At 44.4% G+C, this 16,583-nt stretch overlaps 1 protein-coding gene across 1 annotated transcript in view; it reads left to right on the forward strand.

Annotated features, from left to right (window-relative positions):
* Window positions 1–16,583, forward strand: part of SEMA5A (semaphorin 5A) — a 354,982-nt gene that overhangs the window by 52,868 nt on the left and 285,531 nt on the right. Inside the window, exon 2 of the mRNA XM_003407895.4 lies at window positions 8,424–8,523. Coding sequence (XP_003407943.2) covers window positions 8,424–8,523 — 100 coding nt within the window. The remainder of the gene's footprint in view (window positions 1–8,423; window positions 8,524–16,583) is intronic.

Here is a 16,583-nt window from a genome sequence, read left to right on the forward strand (position 1 = left end):
TCCGACCTAGCTGAAGCCATGGCCCCGTTTGCACTGAGCAGCCTCTATTCACCAGCCACAACCAAGAAAAGAAATCCAAAGGAATATATAAATTATTGAACAGTGTCATTAATATCACATGGTAACAAAATTCTGCCAAAGATAATCCAAAAACAACTGTAGCCGTTCATTGAGAGGGAACTGCCAGAAATTCAGGCCAGGTTCAGAAGAGGACATGGAATAAGGATCATCACTGCTGATGTCAGATGGATCTTGGTTGAAAGCAGAGAATACCAGAAAGATGTTTACCTGTGTTTTATTGAGGTAAATGAACACTTTTATTTGATAAGGCATTCAGTTACGTGGATTTTAACGATTTATGCATACTGTTATGAAGGATGGGAATTCCAGAACACTGAATTGTGCTCATGTGGAACCAGTACATAGACCAAGAGGCAGTAGTTCGAACAGAACAAGGGGATATTGCATGGTTTAAAATCAGGAAGGGTGTGTGTCAGGGTTGTATCCTTTCACTGTACTTATTCAGTCTGTGTTCTGAGCACATAAGCTGAAAGGCTGAACTATATGAAGAAGAACTTGGAATCAGAATTGGAGGAAGCCACATTACCAGTATGCGATATGCTGATGACAACAACTTTATCTGCCCTAAGAGTAGATGATTTGAAACGCTTACTGATGAAGATCAAAGGCCACAGCCTTCAGTATGGATTACACCTCAACCTAAAGAAAACAAAAATCCTCACAACTGCACTGATCAACAACAACATGAAAAACAGAGGAAATATTGAAGTTGTCAAGGATTTTACTCTACGTGGATCAGCAATGAACACCCATGAAAGCAGCAGTCAGACAGCACATTCCATTGGGCAGATCTGCTGCAAAAGACCTCTTTAAAGTGTTAAAATAAAAAAATGTCACTTTGATGACTAAGGTGCATCTGACTTAAACCATGGTATTTTTTTTTTCTTTTCCTTTGTTGTGCTTTAAGTGAAAATTTACAAACCAAGTCAGTCTCTCGTACAAAAACTTATATACACCTTGCTATATACTTCTATTTGCTTTCCCTCTAATGACACAGCACATTCCTTCCCTCCACTCTCTGTTTTTGTATCCATTCAGCCAGCTTCTGACCCCCTCTGCCCTCTCATCTCCTCTCCAGACAGGAGCTGCCCACATAGCCTCCTGTGTCTACTTGATCCAAGGTGCTCACTCATCACCAGTATCGCTTTCTATGCCATAGTCCAGTCCAATCCCTCTCTGAAGAGTTGGCGTGGGGGAATGGTTCCTGTCTTGGGCTAACAGAAGGTCTGGGGACCATGACCTCTGGAGTCCATTAAGTCTGGTCTTTTTACAGCAATTTGGGGTCTGCATCCCACTGCTCTCCTGCTCCCTCAGGGGTTCTCTGTTGTGTTCCCTGTCAGGGCAGTCATCCATTGTAGCCAGGTACCATCTAGTTCTTTTGGTCTCAGGCTGATGTAGTCTCTGATTTATGTGGCCCTTTCTGTCTCTTGGGCTCATAATTACCTTGTGTCTTTGGTGTTCTTCATTCTCCTTTGCTCCAAGTAGGTTGAGATCAATTGTTGCATCTTAGATGGCCACTTGCGAGCATTTAAGACCCTGGATGCCACTCTCCAAAGTGGGATGTTTTCTTAATAGATTTTATTATTCCATTTGACTTAGATGTCCCCTGAAACCATGGTCCCAAGCCCCCGCCCCTGCTATGCTGGCCTTCAAAGCATTCAGTTTATTCGGTAAACTTCTTTGCTTTTAAACCATGGTATTTTTAATTTCCTCGTATGCATGCAAAAGCTAGACAATGAAACAGGAAGACAGAAGCAGAATTGATGTGTTGGGGAGTAATATTGACTATAGCATGGACTGCCAAAAGAATGAACAAATCAGTCTCAGAAGAAAATGAAACGAGAATTCTTCCTAGAAGCGAGGATGGCAAAACATTGATTCGCTTACTTTGGACACATTATCAGGAAAGACCGGTTGCTAGAAAAGGATATAATGGTTAGTAAAGTAGAGGATCAGCGAAAATAAAGGAAACGCCCAATGAGATGGATTAACAAAATAGCCACAATAGTGGACTGAAAACAGGAATGATGGTGAAGATGGCGTAGGACCAGGCAAGATTTCCTTCTGTTGTCATAGGTCACCATGAGTCACAGCCGACTTGAGGGCAACTAACAACAGTAACAAAGACCACCCCCGTGCAGGCTGTCTGCTTCTGCAGTCCATGGCATGGTGTGTGGCTTCTGTCCTATAATTTAACAGATTTGAGGCAATTATTTAATGTGTATTTATGTTGCGGATATTTATTAGATCATGGACTTGGGGCTGTAAAGTATAGCTGAAAATGAGACTTGTGGTTTTCAAGTTGTGTTTGAATAAAGAAGCCCCGAATCAAGAGCACATTAGATAAAGGTGAATGATCACAGCTTCTGAGTTTCTTAGAAACCCCACGCAGGCTTTCCAGGATGATGCTGTGAGCTTTGGAGGAACCCGACTTCCGAGTACAGGTATTTTGCAAAACTTACAGTTTGTGAGGTTTTTCCTACAATGAACATGTGAAAAATGGATTAAAATACTGTATGTCAGTGCAATGAAAATACTGGATAGAAAACCTGGCTCATTTTAAGATCCTGTCATTAGAGATAAAAAGGCTATTGAGGAGCACCGTTTGCATTTTAAAAGTACTGTGTATTATATGTCATGTTTACAAAAAATGTAGATTAAAGACACTGTATGCTTTCCTGTTGTGTTGTGTCCACCTTGCTTTTACTGTTATAAGAATGTTTTAATTTCTCTGAATGGCTATTGTTAAATTTTTGTTTGATTTTAAAGAAAAAAAAAATCAGATAATTGAGACATTTTCATTATTTCCTGTAGCATTTTTTTTGTGAGAACAATTTTTTCCTTCTACTCTAGTCTTTAATGTTTTTATTGTTGTTAGGTGCCATCGAGTCAGTTCCAACTCATAGCAACCCTGTGTGCAACAGAACCAAACAATGCCCAGTCCCGTGCCACTCTCAAAATAGTCGTTATGCTTGAGCCCATTGTTGCAGCCAACGTGTCGACCCATCTTGTTGATGGTCTTCCTCTTTTTTGCTGATCCTCCTCTTTGCCAAGCATGACACCATTCTAAAGGGACTGGTCCCTCCTGATAACAGGTCCAAAGTATGTGGAACGAAGTCTTGCCGTCCTTGCTTCTAAGGAGCATTCTGGCTGCACTTCTTCCAAGACAGATTTTTTCATTCTTCTGGCAGTCCATAGTATAGTCAATATTCTTTGCCAACACCATAATTCAAAGGTGTCAGCTCGTCTTCGGTCTTCCTTATTCATTGTCCAGCTTTCACATGCATATGTTGTTGTTGTTAAGTGCTGTTGAGTCAGTTCCAACTCATGAGGACCGTAGGTAAACAAAAGAAAACACTGCCGTGTCTTGTGGCATCCTCAAAATCGTGGTTAGGCTTGAGCCCGTTGTTGCAGCCGCTGTGTCAGTCCATCTCCTTGAGGGTCTTCCTCTTTTTTGCTTACTCTCTGCTTTGAATTTGTGGCAATTCCCTGCTGAGGTACTGCTGCAGCTGCTTTTGAATCATCTTCAGCAAAATTTTGTTTGTGTGTAATATTACTGATGTTGTTTGATAATTTCTTTGTTCTGTTGAATCACCTTTCTTTGGAATGGGCATAAATATGGATCTCTTCCAGTTAGTTGGCCATGCAGCTGTCTCCCAAATTTCTGGGTATAGATAAGCGAGCACCTCCAAGGCCACATCTGTTTGGGAAAACGTCTCAGTTGGCATTGGGTCAATTCCTGGAGCCTTGTTTTTTCTCCAGTGTCTTCGGTACAACTTGGACTTTTTCCTTCGTTACCATCTATTTAATCATTCGTATATGCACACATTTATATATGTCTATAAGGAGCCTGAAGCCCTGGTGGTACAGTGATTAAGTGCTATGGCTGCTAACCAAAAGGTCAGCAGTTCAAATCTGCCAGCAGGTCCTTGGAAACCCTATGGGGCAGCTCTACTCTGTCCTGTGGGGTCACTATAAGTCAGAATCGACTCTATGACAATGAGTTTGGTTAGTTTTTTTTTTTTAATAAGTAGCCCTGGTAGTGCAGTGGTTAGTTGGCAGTTTGAACCCACCAGCTGCTGCGCTGGAGAAAGATGTCGCCGTCTGCTTCTGTAAAGATTAAAAAAACCCAGTGCCGTCGATTAAAGATTACAGCTGTTGAAACCCTACTGTATAGTTCTACTCTGTCCTGTGGGGTTGCTTTGAGTTGGAAATGACTTGATGGCAACAGGTTTTATGTATATTTGAATGAAATTATTTGTACCCGTACCTGTTTTTGTTGTTGCTAGGTGCCGTCTCGTCAGTTCCGACTCCTAGCAACCCTACATACAACAGCGCGGAACACCACTAAGTCTTCCATCATCCTCATGATCGTTGTCATGCTTGAGCCGTTGCAGCCACGTGTCAGTCCGTCTCTTTGAGAGACTTCCTGTCTTTTGCTGACCCTCTACTTTATCAAGCATGGTGTCCTTCTCCAGGAACTGGTCCCTCCTGATAACATTTCCAAAGTATGTAAGATGAAGTTTTGCCCTCCTTGCTTCTAAGGAGAACTCTGGCTGTACTTCTTCAAGACAGATTTGTTGGTTCTTCTGGCAGTCCATGGTGTATTCAGTATTCTTCCCCAAGACCATAATGCAAAGGCTTCAATCCTTCTTCCATCTTCTGTATTCATTGTCCACCTTAGCATGCATATAAGGTGATTGAAAATACCATGGCTTAGGTCAGGCGCACTTATGACCATCTGTTTTTTTTTTTATTTTTGAACATCTTATCGTTAGTAATATGCACTACATACAGTGTTGCAGCCCGTAGTTTGCTGATGTTATCATTCTCAGATGTTCACTGTAGATTTATATGTAATGTTTCCAACCCCCAAAGACAAATAAAATCAAATTTATAAAGACACTGATAATAAAAGGCAATAATAATAAAAACTAACAACAAAAAGAGGTAATTGATTTAATGTCAGAACCAGCTTACGACGGAGTTGTCGGAAAGGAAGCCTATCATACGTTGGGGACTACCTGTATGTGTGTGTACATATGCGTATCCCCTGTTGCCGTCAAGTCGATTCCAACTCATAGCGACCCTATAGGACAGACGAGAACTGCCCTATAGGGTTTCCATGGAGCGACTGGTGGATTCAAACTATCGATCTTTTGGTTAGCAGCCGAGCTCTTAACCACTATGCCAGCAGGGCTCCATATATATACACATGTATATATGTATGTATGTATGTACACATGTATATATGTATGTATATACACATAGTTTTTGTTAGCTGCCATCAGGCCAATTCCAACTCATTGTAATCTCATGTGTGCAGAGTAGAACTGCTGCATAAGATTTCAAGGCTATGACCTCAGGCCTTATTCCTGAAGTATCTCTGAATGAGTTTGATCCACCAGCCTTTTGGATGATAGCCCAGCTGTATCCATTTGTACCCAGGGACTCATACACATACACACACACATATGTTTTCCACAGTATATCTTATATATTGTGTGATGGGGAGAAACTTCAATGGGCAAAGGACTCGGGGGACTTGGGATTTCCCCTTTCCTGTTCATTGGTTGTGACTTTTCTACGGGGTTGCTATGAATTGGAATCAACTCGATGGTGATGTGTTTTTTTTTTTTTTTGGACAAGTCTTGTAGCTTCATTTGTTGGGCCCCAGGAAGCCAGTGTTCATGTCCTGCTCAAATCTCATTTGAGTCTCTATATCCCAGACAGGAGTTCTGTTTAGAGGATTATGGTTATGGAGATACAACCCCCTGCTGTCAAGTCAATTTTGAATCATAGTGACCCTCTAGGACACAGTAGAACTGCCCCATAGGGTTTCCAAGGTGTAAATATTTACAGGAACAGTTTGCCACATCTTTCTCCCTTGGAGCAGCTGGTAGACTTGAGCCACTGACCCTTTGAATGCTTAACCACTGTGTCACTGGGGCTCCTTATAGCTACATATATATATATATCCCAGTTGTCCTCTGATGCATGGAGACCCAACGTGTGTCAGAGTAGAGCTCTATGCTCCTAGGGTTTTCAATGGCTGACTCTTCAAAAGGATCACCAGGCCTGTCTTCCAAGGCACCTCTTGGTGGTGGACGTGAACCAGCAACTTTTTGGTTAGCAGCCAAGTGCATTACCTGTTTATACTGTTCAGGGACAAACACCTGGTGTTTATAGATGGAGTCCCTGGGTTGTGCAAATGGTTAATGCTCTTGGCGGCTAACCAGATATTTGGAGGTTTGAGTCCACTCAGAGGCACTTTGGAAGAAAGGCCTGGTGATCTACTGAAAAATCAGCCATTGAATTCCGTAAGGAACACAGTTCTGCTCTGACACACGTGGGGATGGCAGGAGGCAGAGGACCCCTGTTTAATTGATAGACGCCATGTTTAAAGAGTGGTACCCCCTAACCGAATTATAAACCCTGGAAGGACCATTTATTAATAGCTTTTTATATCTCCAGTGGCTTGTACATACTTTGTTTAAATTCTTTTTTTTTTAATTGACTTGCTTATAAAATGAAGTTTACATAATATACTGAAAAGAATTAAAATGTCATGTACATTGAGATTCTAAAAACCAAATACAGGCCTATGTGTATCACTGAGTCCTGGTTTCCTATAAGTAGAAACAAATTTTAGTTGATGTCATTTTTCCCCAGTAACTGATAGTAGAGAAGTGACACATTTATTATACAGACTTGTTCCTTGAAAATAACGTGTCTTGTTCACCCCGGGAAACCGGCTTCTCCGGGGCGCACCAGGGGCGTGAACGGAAGCCCACATCAGGCCTGTTTCCAGCATGAACAGTTGCTGGAAGAGAGGATTCCTGCTGCTGCATACTTTTCCCCCGAAACACTGACTTTGTTGTCGGCCTCTGTTCACTCTCTCTGATGTACCTCAAAATACTAAGTCCAAGGGAAAAAGGCGTCAGACCACACCGTTCACTGTCGGGGATCACGGTAATGTTGCCGGGTGGAAACCCTGGGTTCTTACGTGGCATGACTCACTGACCAGTAAATGAGAGACCGAGGTGAGAGAACCAAGAGGTGCCCTTATTTCGTTGTACAAGGAGTCAGTCAGTGCTTACTGCTGCCGAGACTGCTCATCAAGGCTGGGCAGGCAGGTTACTTTTAAAGGGTTTTACAAGTAGAGAGTTCATACAAGTTACGTTAGCAACACCCTTAATCATACTACGCAGGCGCAGCGGGGTTTACATATAACCACCAAGCAAAAGCAAGACTCAAATGCAAAGCTGGGGCAGGAGAGCCCGGCAAAGGAAATGCTTTTGCAGGACAACACTGTGGGGGGGAAGCCAAGTAAGGAATACAGCACCTTCGGGCTTCTGTCTCAGTAACCTGTCCCATGACTGACAGGCAACTCGGGAAATAGTTTTTTGGCACCAGGAATGAGCTAAGGAAAGTTGCAAAGATGGGGCAGCCTCTCTTGCTCGTTTCTAAGAGCCTGACTCTGTATGGAGGTGTCTGACAGAACTTCAGGGTGTCTACAAAAACCTGCCTCTGAAGAGTCTCTGTTTCCTGTGCTTCTTAGGGAAAGACATGTGCATTCGGCCAGGAAGTAACTTGGGTTTGTCATCTGGAAAGGCCTGTGTGTCTTTAGCAAGTGTAAGCATCTGGCCAGAATAGAGATCCACAGGGCAGGAGGTGGACCGTCCACTTTGAAAGCAGGCACATGTTGGTCATGTCCTCTGTCCTCGCTCCCGAGCATGGCTCTGGTGAGCCTCCAAAGTCTTCAGCTTTTCGCATGGAGCCCTGGTGGTACAAGAGTTAAGCCTTCAGCTGCTAACCAAAAGGTTGGCAGTTTGAACCCATGCAGCCACTTGGCTGAAGAAAGACCTGCTCACATAAAAATTACAGCCTAGGAAACCCTATAGGGCAGTTGCACTCTGTCACATGGGGTCCCCATGAGTTAGGATTCACTCAAGTGCACCCAACATCAGCAACAACAGCTGTTGCCCACCAGTTGAACAGGAGTGGGACTGCTGGCGGTCTGTGCTCTCTGATGAGTCCTGTGAATGCCCGCTTGTTTTCTGCCCAGCCAGAGCCAAAAGGAGAGCGGACCTTGGCCTGGAGACCACCAGTGGCCTCTGACACCAGGCGTACTCCTTGGCAGGGGCTGCCCTCTCCATTGTGCACCGGGGTCACTGCGAATCATGTGACATCCTGGTAGAACCCCCAGCTGCCCCAAAACAATGGTACTGTGTGAGGGTTCAAATCCCTTCTGCAATGTCATGCTCGCTACCTGACGTGGTCCCCAAAGGGGAGAAAAATTGTGCATTCTTATCTTTCTTTTCTTTTCTTTTTCTGTTTAGAAATTGCCCCCTGGTTACGGGAGTTCAGAGTGAAGGATGCTGTGGATTTCTCGCAGTTAACATTTGACCCAGGACAGAAAGAACTTGTTGTAGGAGCAAGGTGAGATACCTTCTATTTTGCCATTGCAGATATTTTCTACTTCATTTGACGTCTCTGTAGTTAAACATGAGCTGCTCTGTGTGGTCCGTGATTGCTGGGTAATATGTCTTCTTCAAAGAGGGAGGTACCATGTAACAGTGCCATAGGTCTTCTACCGCTAATAATGATGATGGCTGCTACTTACAGGGAGTCCCTCGGTGGCGCAAACAGAGCGTGCTCGGCTGCTAACCAAATGGTTGGAGGTTTGAGTCCACCCAGAGGCGCCTTGGAAGAAACCCTGTTGCTGTTGAGAAAGGCCTGGTGATCTGCTTCTGAAAAATTGGCCGTTGAAAACCCAAGTGAGCACAGTTCTACTTTGACATACATGGGGCCGCCATGAGTTGAAGTTGACTGGATGGCAACTGGTTTTGTTTGTTTTAGTTTGCTACTTATAGCAAGCGTTTAGTGGGCCCTTGCCACATGCTAGGACCTGTTCTGACATGAATTATCTCATCAAGCCTAAGAGATAGGGACTGTCAACACCCCTGTTGTATAGATGAGGGAACTGAGGCCAAGAGTGGTTACATATGCTGCCCATGACATTTATCTACTAAGAGATGGGCTCAGGTTTCAAGCCTCGGCAGTCTCACTCCACACCCCAAGTTCTTAACTTCTCATGAGATTCTTGAGTAGAATTCTAGTGGTCAGGGGTCTCTGGCCTGCATCAGCCTGTTGCTACCTATCTTAGTTTCCTCTGGCAGCCATAACAAAAGATCACAAGGGAGTGGCTATATAGAACAGAATTTTATTTTCTCACAGTTCTGGAGGCTAAAAGTACAAGTCAGGGTCTTGACCATGTCACTTCCCTTTATGGCCTCTCTCAGCGTCTGGTGTCTGTTGGCGATTGATCCTTGGTGTTCCATTGCTTATAGACGGGTCTTCACGTGGTGTCTGTCTTCCCCTGTGTGTCTATTCTGCTCTTTTGAGAAGACACCACTCAAAAGGGATTAGGTTTAGGACCCACCCTACTCTGGTATGGACTCATTAACATAACATTCACAGGTGCAGTGGTTAGAACTTCAGTATAATTTTGTGGTCACAATTGAATCCCCAGCATTATGTGTCTCTGTGACTTCGATCAGGCCATTTGCCAATAAGTTGGGAATTCAAGAGCATTACTGTCTCCAGCCCTGTCTGTCAAGGATGTGTGTACTCTTGGATCCAGCTCAACACTTGGCATTTCTGTTGGAAGATGTGGCCCCTAGACCCCAATCACAACAGATTTGGGTTTTCCCCCATATTCGCTATTACTTAGAAAAGATGTATAGCCCTGCATTCGAGCTGCCTACAGCATCAGCATGTCTTGAGGATAAGATATAGATAGATATACTTATGTACCCGTATACACACTGTATAGATACATGGAGCCCCAGTGGCGCAGTGGTTAAGAGCTTGACTGCTGACCACAAGGCCTCTTTGGATGCCTGTGAACAGACAGTGAGTGTGGGTGGACAAGCACTACTTGCCATGCTTCTCTTGACCTCAGGCCATCGGGAATACCTGCAGGGCTACTGATGCTACTCCCACCAGTTTCAAGGCTCGCAGCATGGGCTGTGTACTACAGGGGTTTGTAGCTGGTTCTCCTGCCTCCAGTCCTTCCCCTCCTATGTGCCATGGCCAAGTCACCTCTGTAAAATGCCCACTTCCACAGCTCCCATGGGATATGCTCTGGCTTGTTGGTGAGGCCACCAAGCCCCTTTATGGCCCTGCAGCTTTGTTATTCTCACATAGTTCAGCAGGTGAAATTATTTGCATTGTCCACAAGTAGAAAATGTACACCATCTTGCCTCTGGGATTTGGTGGCTGCCAACCCCCATCCCCATCCCAAGGTTTCTGCTTGGTAAACTCCTACTTATATATAATGCCCCAGCTTAGGGTCCCCTGTGGCCCCAAGCTGCCCCATCCCTGTTGGAGTGGTCCCGTAGCATACCTGGTACCTGCCTTTATTGTTGTACTATTGCCTGGTTTTGCATTATTTATTGATAGGTGTCATCCCCTATGGGATATAGGTGTAGAGATATCTGTTGATTCAGCATGCTTATTCCCAATACTTGGCTTGTATGTAAAAACCAAAAAAAAAAAACCAAACCCATTGCTGTCGAGTCAATTCCGACTCATAGTGACTGTATAAGACAGAGTAGAACTGCCCCATAGAGTTTTCAAGGAGTGTGTGGTGGATCTGAACTGCTGACCTTCTGGTTAGCAGCCGTAGCATCTAACCGCTATGCCACCAGAGCTTGTATATGTTGTTGTTAGGTGCTATCAAGTCGGTTCCAACTCAGCAACCCTATGTACCACAGAAAGAAACACTGCCCAGTTCTGCACCATCCTTACAACCATTGTTATGCTTGAGCCCATTGTTGCAGCCATTGTACCAGTCCATCTCCTTGAGGGTTTTCCTCTTTTCTGCTGACCCTGTGCTTAACCAAGCATGATGTCCTTCTCCAGGGACTGATCCTTCCTGACATGTCCAAAGTATGTAAGATGCGGTTTCTCCATCCTTACTTCTAAGGAGCGTTCTGGTTGTACTTCTTCCAAGACAGATTTGTTTGTTCTTTTGGCAGTCCATGGTATATTCAATATTCTTCGCCAGTACCACAATTCAAAGGTGACAATTCTTCTTCGGTCTTCCTTATTAATTGTCCAGCTTTCACATGATATGATGTGATTGAAAATGCTATGGCTTGGGTCGTACTTTGACTCTTGTGGGCTTGCTCTGATTTTCTTCAGTTTCAACTTGAACTTGCATGTGAGCAATTGATGGTCTGTTCCACAGTCAGCTCCTGGCCTTGTTCTGACTGATGATATTGAGCTTTTCCACTGTCTCTTTCCACAGATGTAAACTACGTCTGTGGAAAGAAGGCTTGCATACATGTCCCTATAAATGTGTATCATCAAGGATTTCATTTTACTCTTATCAACGATCAGTGTCCATGGAAGTACCAGCAAGGAATCAAAGGATGGATTGGGCAAATTGGCTGCAAAAGACTTCTTTACAGTGTTAAAAAGCAAAGATGCCATTTTGAGGACTAATGTGCTCCTCACCCAAGCCATGTTATTTTCAGTCGCTTCAAATGCACGCAAAAGCTGGTCCATGAAAAAGGAATTGATTGAATCATCAACACCATTTGAATTATGGTGTTGGCAAAGAATATTGAATATATTATGGGCTGCCAGAAGAATGAAGAAATCAATCTTGGAAGAAATACCACCAGAATTCTCCCTAGAAGGTAGGATGGTGAGACTTTAGCTCACTTACTTTGAACCCATCATCAGGCAAGAACAATGGCTAGAAAAGGACATCGTGGTTGGTAAAGGAGAGGATCAGCAAAACAGGAGAAACCCTCCATTAGATGGACTGACACAAAAGCGACAGCAATAGACTCAAGCATACTAACAGTGATGAAGATGGTGCACGACTGGGCGCATTTCATCCCATTGTGCGCGAGGTTGCCATGAGCTGAAGCCAACTGGATGGCAGTTAACAACAACGACATACTTGTGTGAAGACATTTGGGGGAAAGGAGCCGGATGTAGCCATTTATTCCAGATACCTACATCTGAGCAAGGGCAGGAGGGAGTGGCAGGTTCTACACGTCGTAAGACCAAACCAACCCGCTGCCATCGAGTTGATTCCGACTCATAGCGACCCTGTAACAGAGTGGAACTGCCCCATAGAGTTTCCAAGGAGCGCCTGGTGGCTTCAAACTGTAGACCTTTTGGTTAGCAGCCATAGCACTTAACCACTACGCCATGTCGTAAGAAGCTCCCTTTTATGGACAATGAGCTCTGACCCTGATCAACAGTAAGGAGAACCCTGGACTCGCCAGAGGGACTCTGCCTCCCTTGTTCACCTCTAAGGCATGGGGGAAAGGTGCCCTGGGAATCTCTTCTCCAGTGTCTCCCGTCACCCGTAGAGGTGATGGCTCTCATGTGGATAGACCACCATGCAACCTTGTGGGGGCTGGGCTTTGGCCAATGGCAGACACTTCTCCTGTGGAATGTGAGGATCCACTGAGCAGGTTGGTCATTGCCAAAAGCTGTGTCGTGGTCCCATCCTGGCCAGACAGCATCTGGGGACTGTCTCTATGGCACACTGCCTTCCCTGAAGACTTCCATCCTGCTGTATATCACCATAGCCTCTGAGTCACCCAGGAGATACAAGGCCAGCTGCTGAGTCACCAAGTGTGTGGTATGGTACAGTGGCCGGGAGTGCATATGACCACCAGCTTTAGCAAATAAAACTACAGGCCACCCTATAAAATTGAATTTCAGATTGTTGATGTTAGCTGCCCTCACGTTGGCCCCTGACTCATGGTGACCCCATGCACAGTGGACCAAAATGCCACCCGGTCCCGCACATCCTCATCACTGTTTGTGGATTGGACCATTGTGCTCCATAGGGTTTTCATTGGCTGATTTTTGGAACCAGATAACCAGGCCTTTCTTCCTAGTGTGTCTTTCACCTGGAAGCTCCAGCGAAACCTGTTCAGCATCATAGCAACACACAAGCCTCCACTGGCAGGTGGGTGGTGGCTACGTATGAGGTGCGTTGGCCAGGAATCAAACCAGGGTCTTCGGGTCCCCCACGTGGAAGGTGAGAACCATCGTTGCCACCAAATTTCAGATAGAAAATGAATCATTTTTTAGCATAAATATATCCCAAACATCTGGCACCTTGAGAACATGGGCTGTGTTTTCCCTTCTAGAACAACAAAAGGTAAGTTGCAGACAATAAATTAATAAAGCAAAGAGTGGGAGGGCTGGACTCGATAGTTGGGTGACCTCCAGCCAGCTTTTGCATCTTACCTTTCTCACCTTTAAAATTAGTAGGATGGCTTCTGCCCCTTTCAGCTATTGTGAGAATTAAATGGAATAGTCCATAGGAGATGACCATCCCAGTCTCAGACACGTGGTCAGCATGCAACATTAGTGAAGCGGTGACGACATGTGTGTGTTTCAGGGTATGTGTGTTTGTATATTTTGGGCAAATGCCACTGAGGGAGGATAGTAGGAATTCCACCTAGGAAATATGGTGGAAGTAGAGGCTCAGAAAGTATGAGAGGGAGTGAGAACCACTTATACAACGTTAAAAATAACCCAGCCCCAAAACTAGATAACTGGGAGCTCCTAAAAATCAAACACCTATGCTCATCCAAAGACTTCAACAAAAGAGTAAAAAGACTACCTACAGAGTGGGAAAAAGTTTTTAGCTGTGACATTTCTGATCAGCACCTGATCTCTAAAATCGACATGAAACTGCAAAAAGACAAATAACCCAATTAAAAAATGGGCAAAAGATATGAATAGACACTTCACTAAAGAAGACGTTCAGGTAGCTAAGAGATATATGAGGAAATGTTCACGATCATTAGCCATTAGAGAAATGCAGATCAAAACTACAATGAGATTTCATCTCACTCCAGTAGGGCTGGCATTAATCCAAAAAACACAAAATAATAAATGTTGGAGAGGCTGTAGAGAGTTTGGAACACTTCTACACTGCTGGTGGGAATGTCAAATGGTACAACCACTTTGGAAGTCAATTTGGTGCTTCCTTACAAAGCTAGAAATAGAACTACCATATGATCCAGCAATCCCACTCCTTGGAATATATCCTAGAGAAATAAGAGCCTTTACATGAACAGATATATGCACACCCATGTTTTTTGCAGCACTGTTTACAAGAGCAAAAAGATGGAAGCAACCAAGGTGCCCATCAACGGATGAATGGATAAATAAATTATGGAATGTTCACACAATGGAATACTACGCATCGATAAGGAGCAGTGAGGAATCTGTGAAACATTTCATAACATGGAGGAACCTGGAAGGCATTATGCTGAGTGAAATTAGTCAGTTGCAAAAGGACAAATATTGTAATAAGACCACTATTATAAGAACTTGAGAAATAGTTTAAACTGAGAAGAAAACATTCTTTTGTGGTTACGAGAGGGAGGAGGGAGGGAGGCTGAGAGAGGGACATTCAATAATTAGATAATAGGTAAGAACTTCATCAGCATAAATGGAGAAAAGATTGAAGTTGTCAAGGATTTCATTTTACTTGGATCCACAATCAACAGCCATGGAAGCAGCAGTCAAGAAATCAAAAGACGCGTTGCGTTGGGCAAATCTGCTGCAAAGGACCTCTTCAAAGTGTTGAAGAGCAAAGATGTCACCCTGAAGACTAAGGTGTGCCTGACCCAAGCCATGGTATTTTCAATCACATCATATGCATGTGAAAGCTGGACAGTGAATAAAGAAGACTGAAGAAGAGCTGACACCTTTTAATTGTGGTATTGGCAAAGAATATTTAATATACCATGGGCTGCCAAAAGAACAAACAAATCTGTCTTGGAAGAAGTGTGGCCAGAATGCTCCTTAGATGCAAGGATGGCGAGACTGTATCTTACATACTTTGGACATGTTGTCAGCAGGGATCAGTCCCTGGAGGACATCATGCTTGGCAGAGTACAGGGTCAGTGGAAAAGAGGAAGACCCTCAACAAGGTGGATTGGCACAGTGGCTGCAACAATGAGTTCAAGCATAACGACGATTGTAAGGATGGCGCAGGACCAGGCAGTGTTTTGTTCTGTTGTGCATAGGGTCGCTATGAGTTGGAACGGGCTCGACGGCATCTAACAACAACAATGACAGATAAGAACTACTTCAGGTGAAGGCAAAGACAGCAGACAATACAGGGGAGGTCAGCACAATTGGACTAAACCAAAAGCAAGGAAGTTTCCTGAATAAACTCAATGCTTCAAAGGCCAGCATAGCAGGGGCAGGGGTCTGGGGACCATGGTTACAGGGGACATCTAAGTCAACTGGCATAATAAAATCTATTAAGAAAACATTCTGCATCCCACTTTGAAGAGTGGCGCCTGGAGTCTTAAAGGCTAGCATGCAGCCATCTAATATGCATCAGTTGGTCTCAACCCACCTGGATCAAAGGAGAATGAAGAACACCAAGGACACAAGGTAATTATGAGCCCAAGAGACAGAAAGGGCCACATGAACCAGAGACCACATCATCCTGAGACCAGAAGAACTAGATGGTGCCCGGCTACAACCGATGACTGCCCTGACAGGGAACACAACAGAGAACCCCTGAGCGAGCAGGAGAGCAGTGGGATGTAGACTCCAAATTCTCATAAGACCACACTTAATGGTCTGACTGAGACTAGAAGGATCCTGGTGGTCACGGTCCCCACACCTTCTGTTGGCCCAGGACAGGAACCATTCCCGAAGCCAACTCGTCAGACATGGATTAGACTGGACAATGGGTTGGAGAGGGATGCCGGTGAGGAGTGAGCTTCTTGGATCAGGTGGACACTTGAGACGATGCTAGCATCTCCTGCCTGGAGGGGAGATGAGAGGGTGGCGGAGGGGGTTATAAGCTGGTGAAATGGACACGAAAAGAGAGAGTGGAGGGAGAGAGCGGGCTGTCTCATTCGGGGAAGTGTAATTGGGAGTGTGTAGCAAGGTGTATATGGGTTTTTGTGTGAGAGACTGACTTGATTTGTAAACTTTCACTTGAAGCACAATAAAAATTATAAATAAATAAATAATATCCCAGCCCTCAGATTCCTGTTTGGGAGGGTTTGGCCTAGCAAGAGAAGGGTAGAGAACAGGTATGTATTCTAGAAATTGGTAATAGTTGAAAAATATGAGCTGTGGAAAATGGTAGTGAGCATCTCTTTCAGTTTCTCCTAGGTAGCAGTAGGCATTGTAAAGCGGTTTGTTGATGGCTTCAGTTTACACCTGTGATACTTCATGTTCCTGAAATTGAACTCAGCTAAAGATCCTTCACGTTATTCAATAAAGGCGCTGAGTGCCTGCAAAAGGGACGTTTCACTGTAGACGATTTGTGGTTTTGTATATATATATGTCTGTCTTAAGGATCCGTGGTGGTGCAGTGGTTAAGAACTACAGCTGCTAACCAAAAGGCTAGCAGTTCGGCAGTTCGAATCCAACAGCCACTCCTTGGAAACCCTATGGGGGCAGTTCTCCTCTGTCTT

The sequence above is a fragment of the Loxodonta africana genome, chromosome 2 (genome assembly GCF_030014295.1).
Source record: "Loxodonta africana isolate mLoxAfr1 chromosome 2, mLoxAfr1.hap2, whole genome shotgun sequence".
Classification (NCBI taxonomy): domain Eukaryota; kingdom Metazoa; phylum Chordata; class Mammalia; order Proboscidea; family Elephantidae; genus Loxodonta; species Loxodonta africana.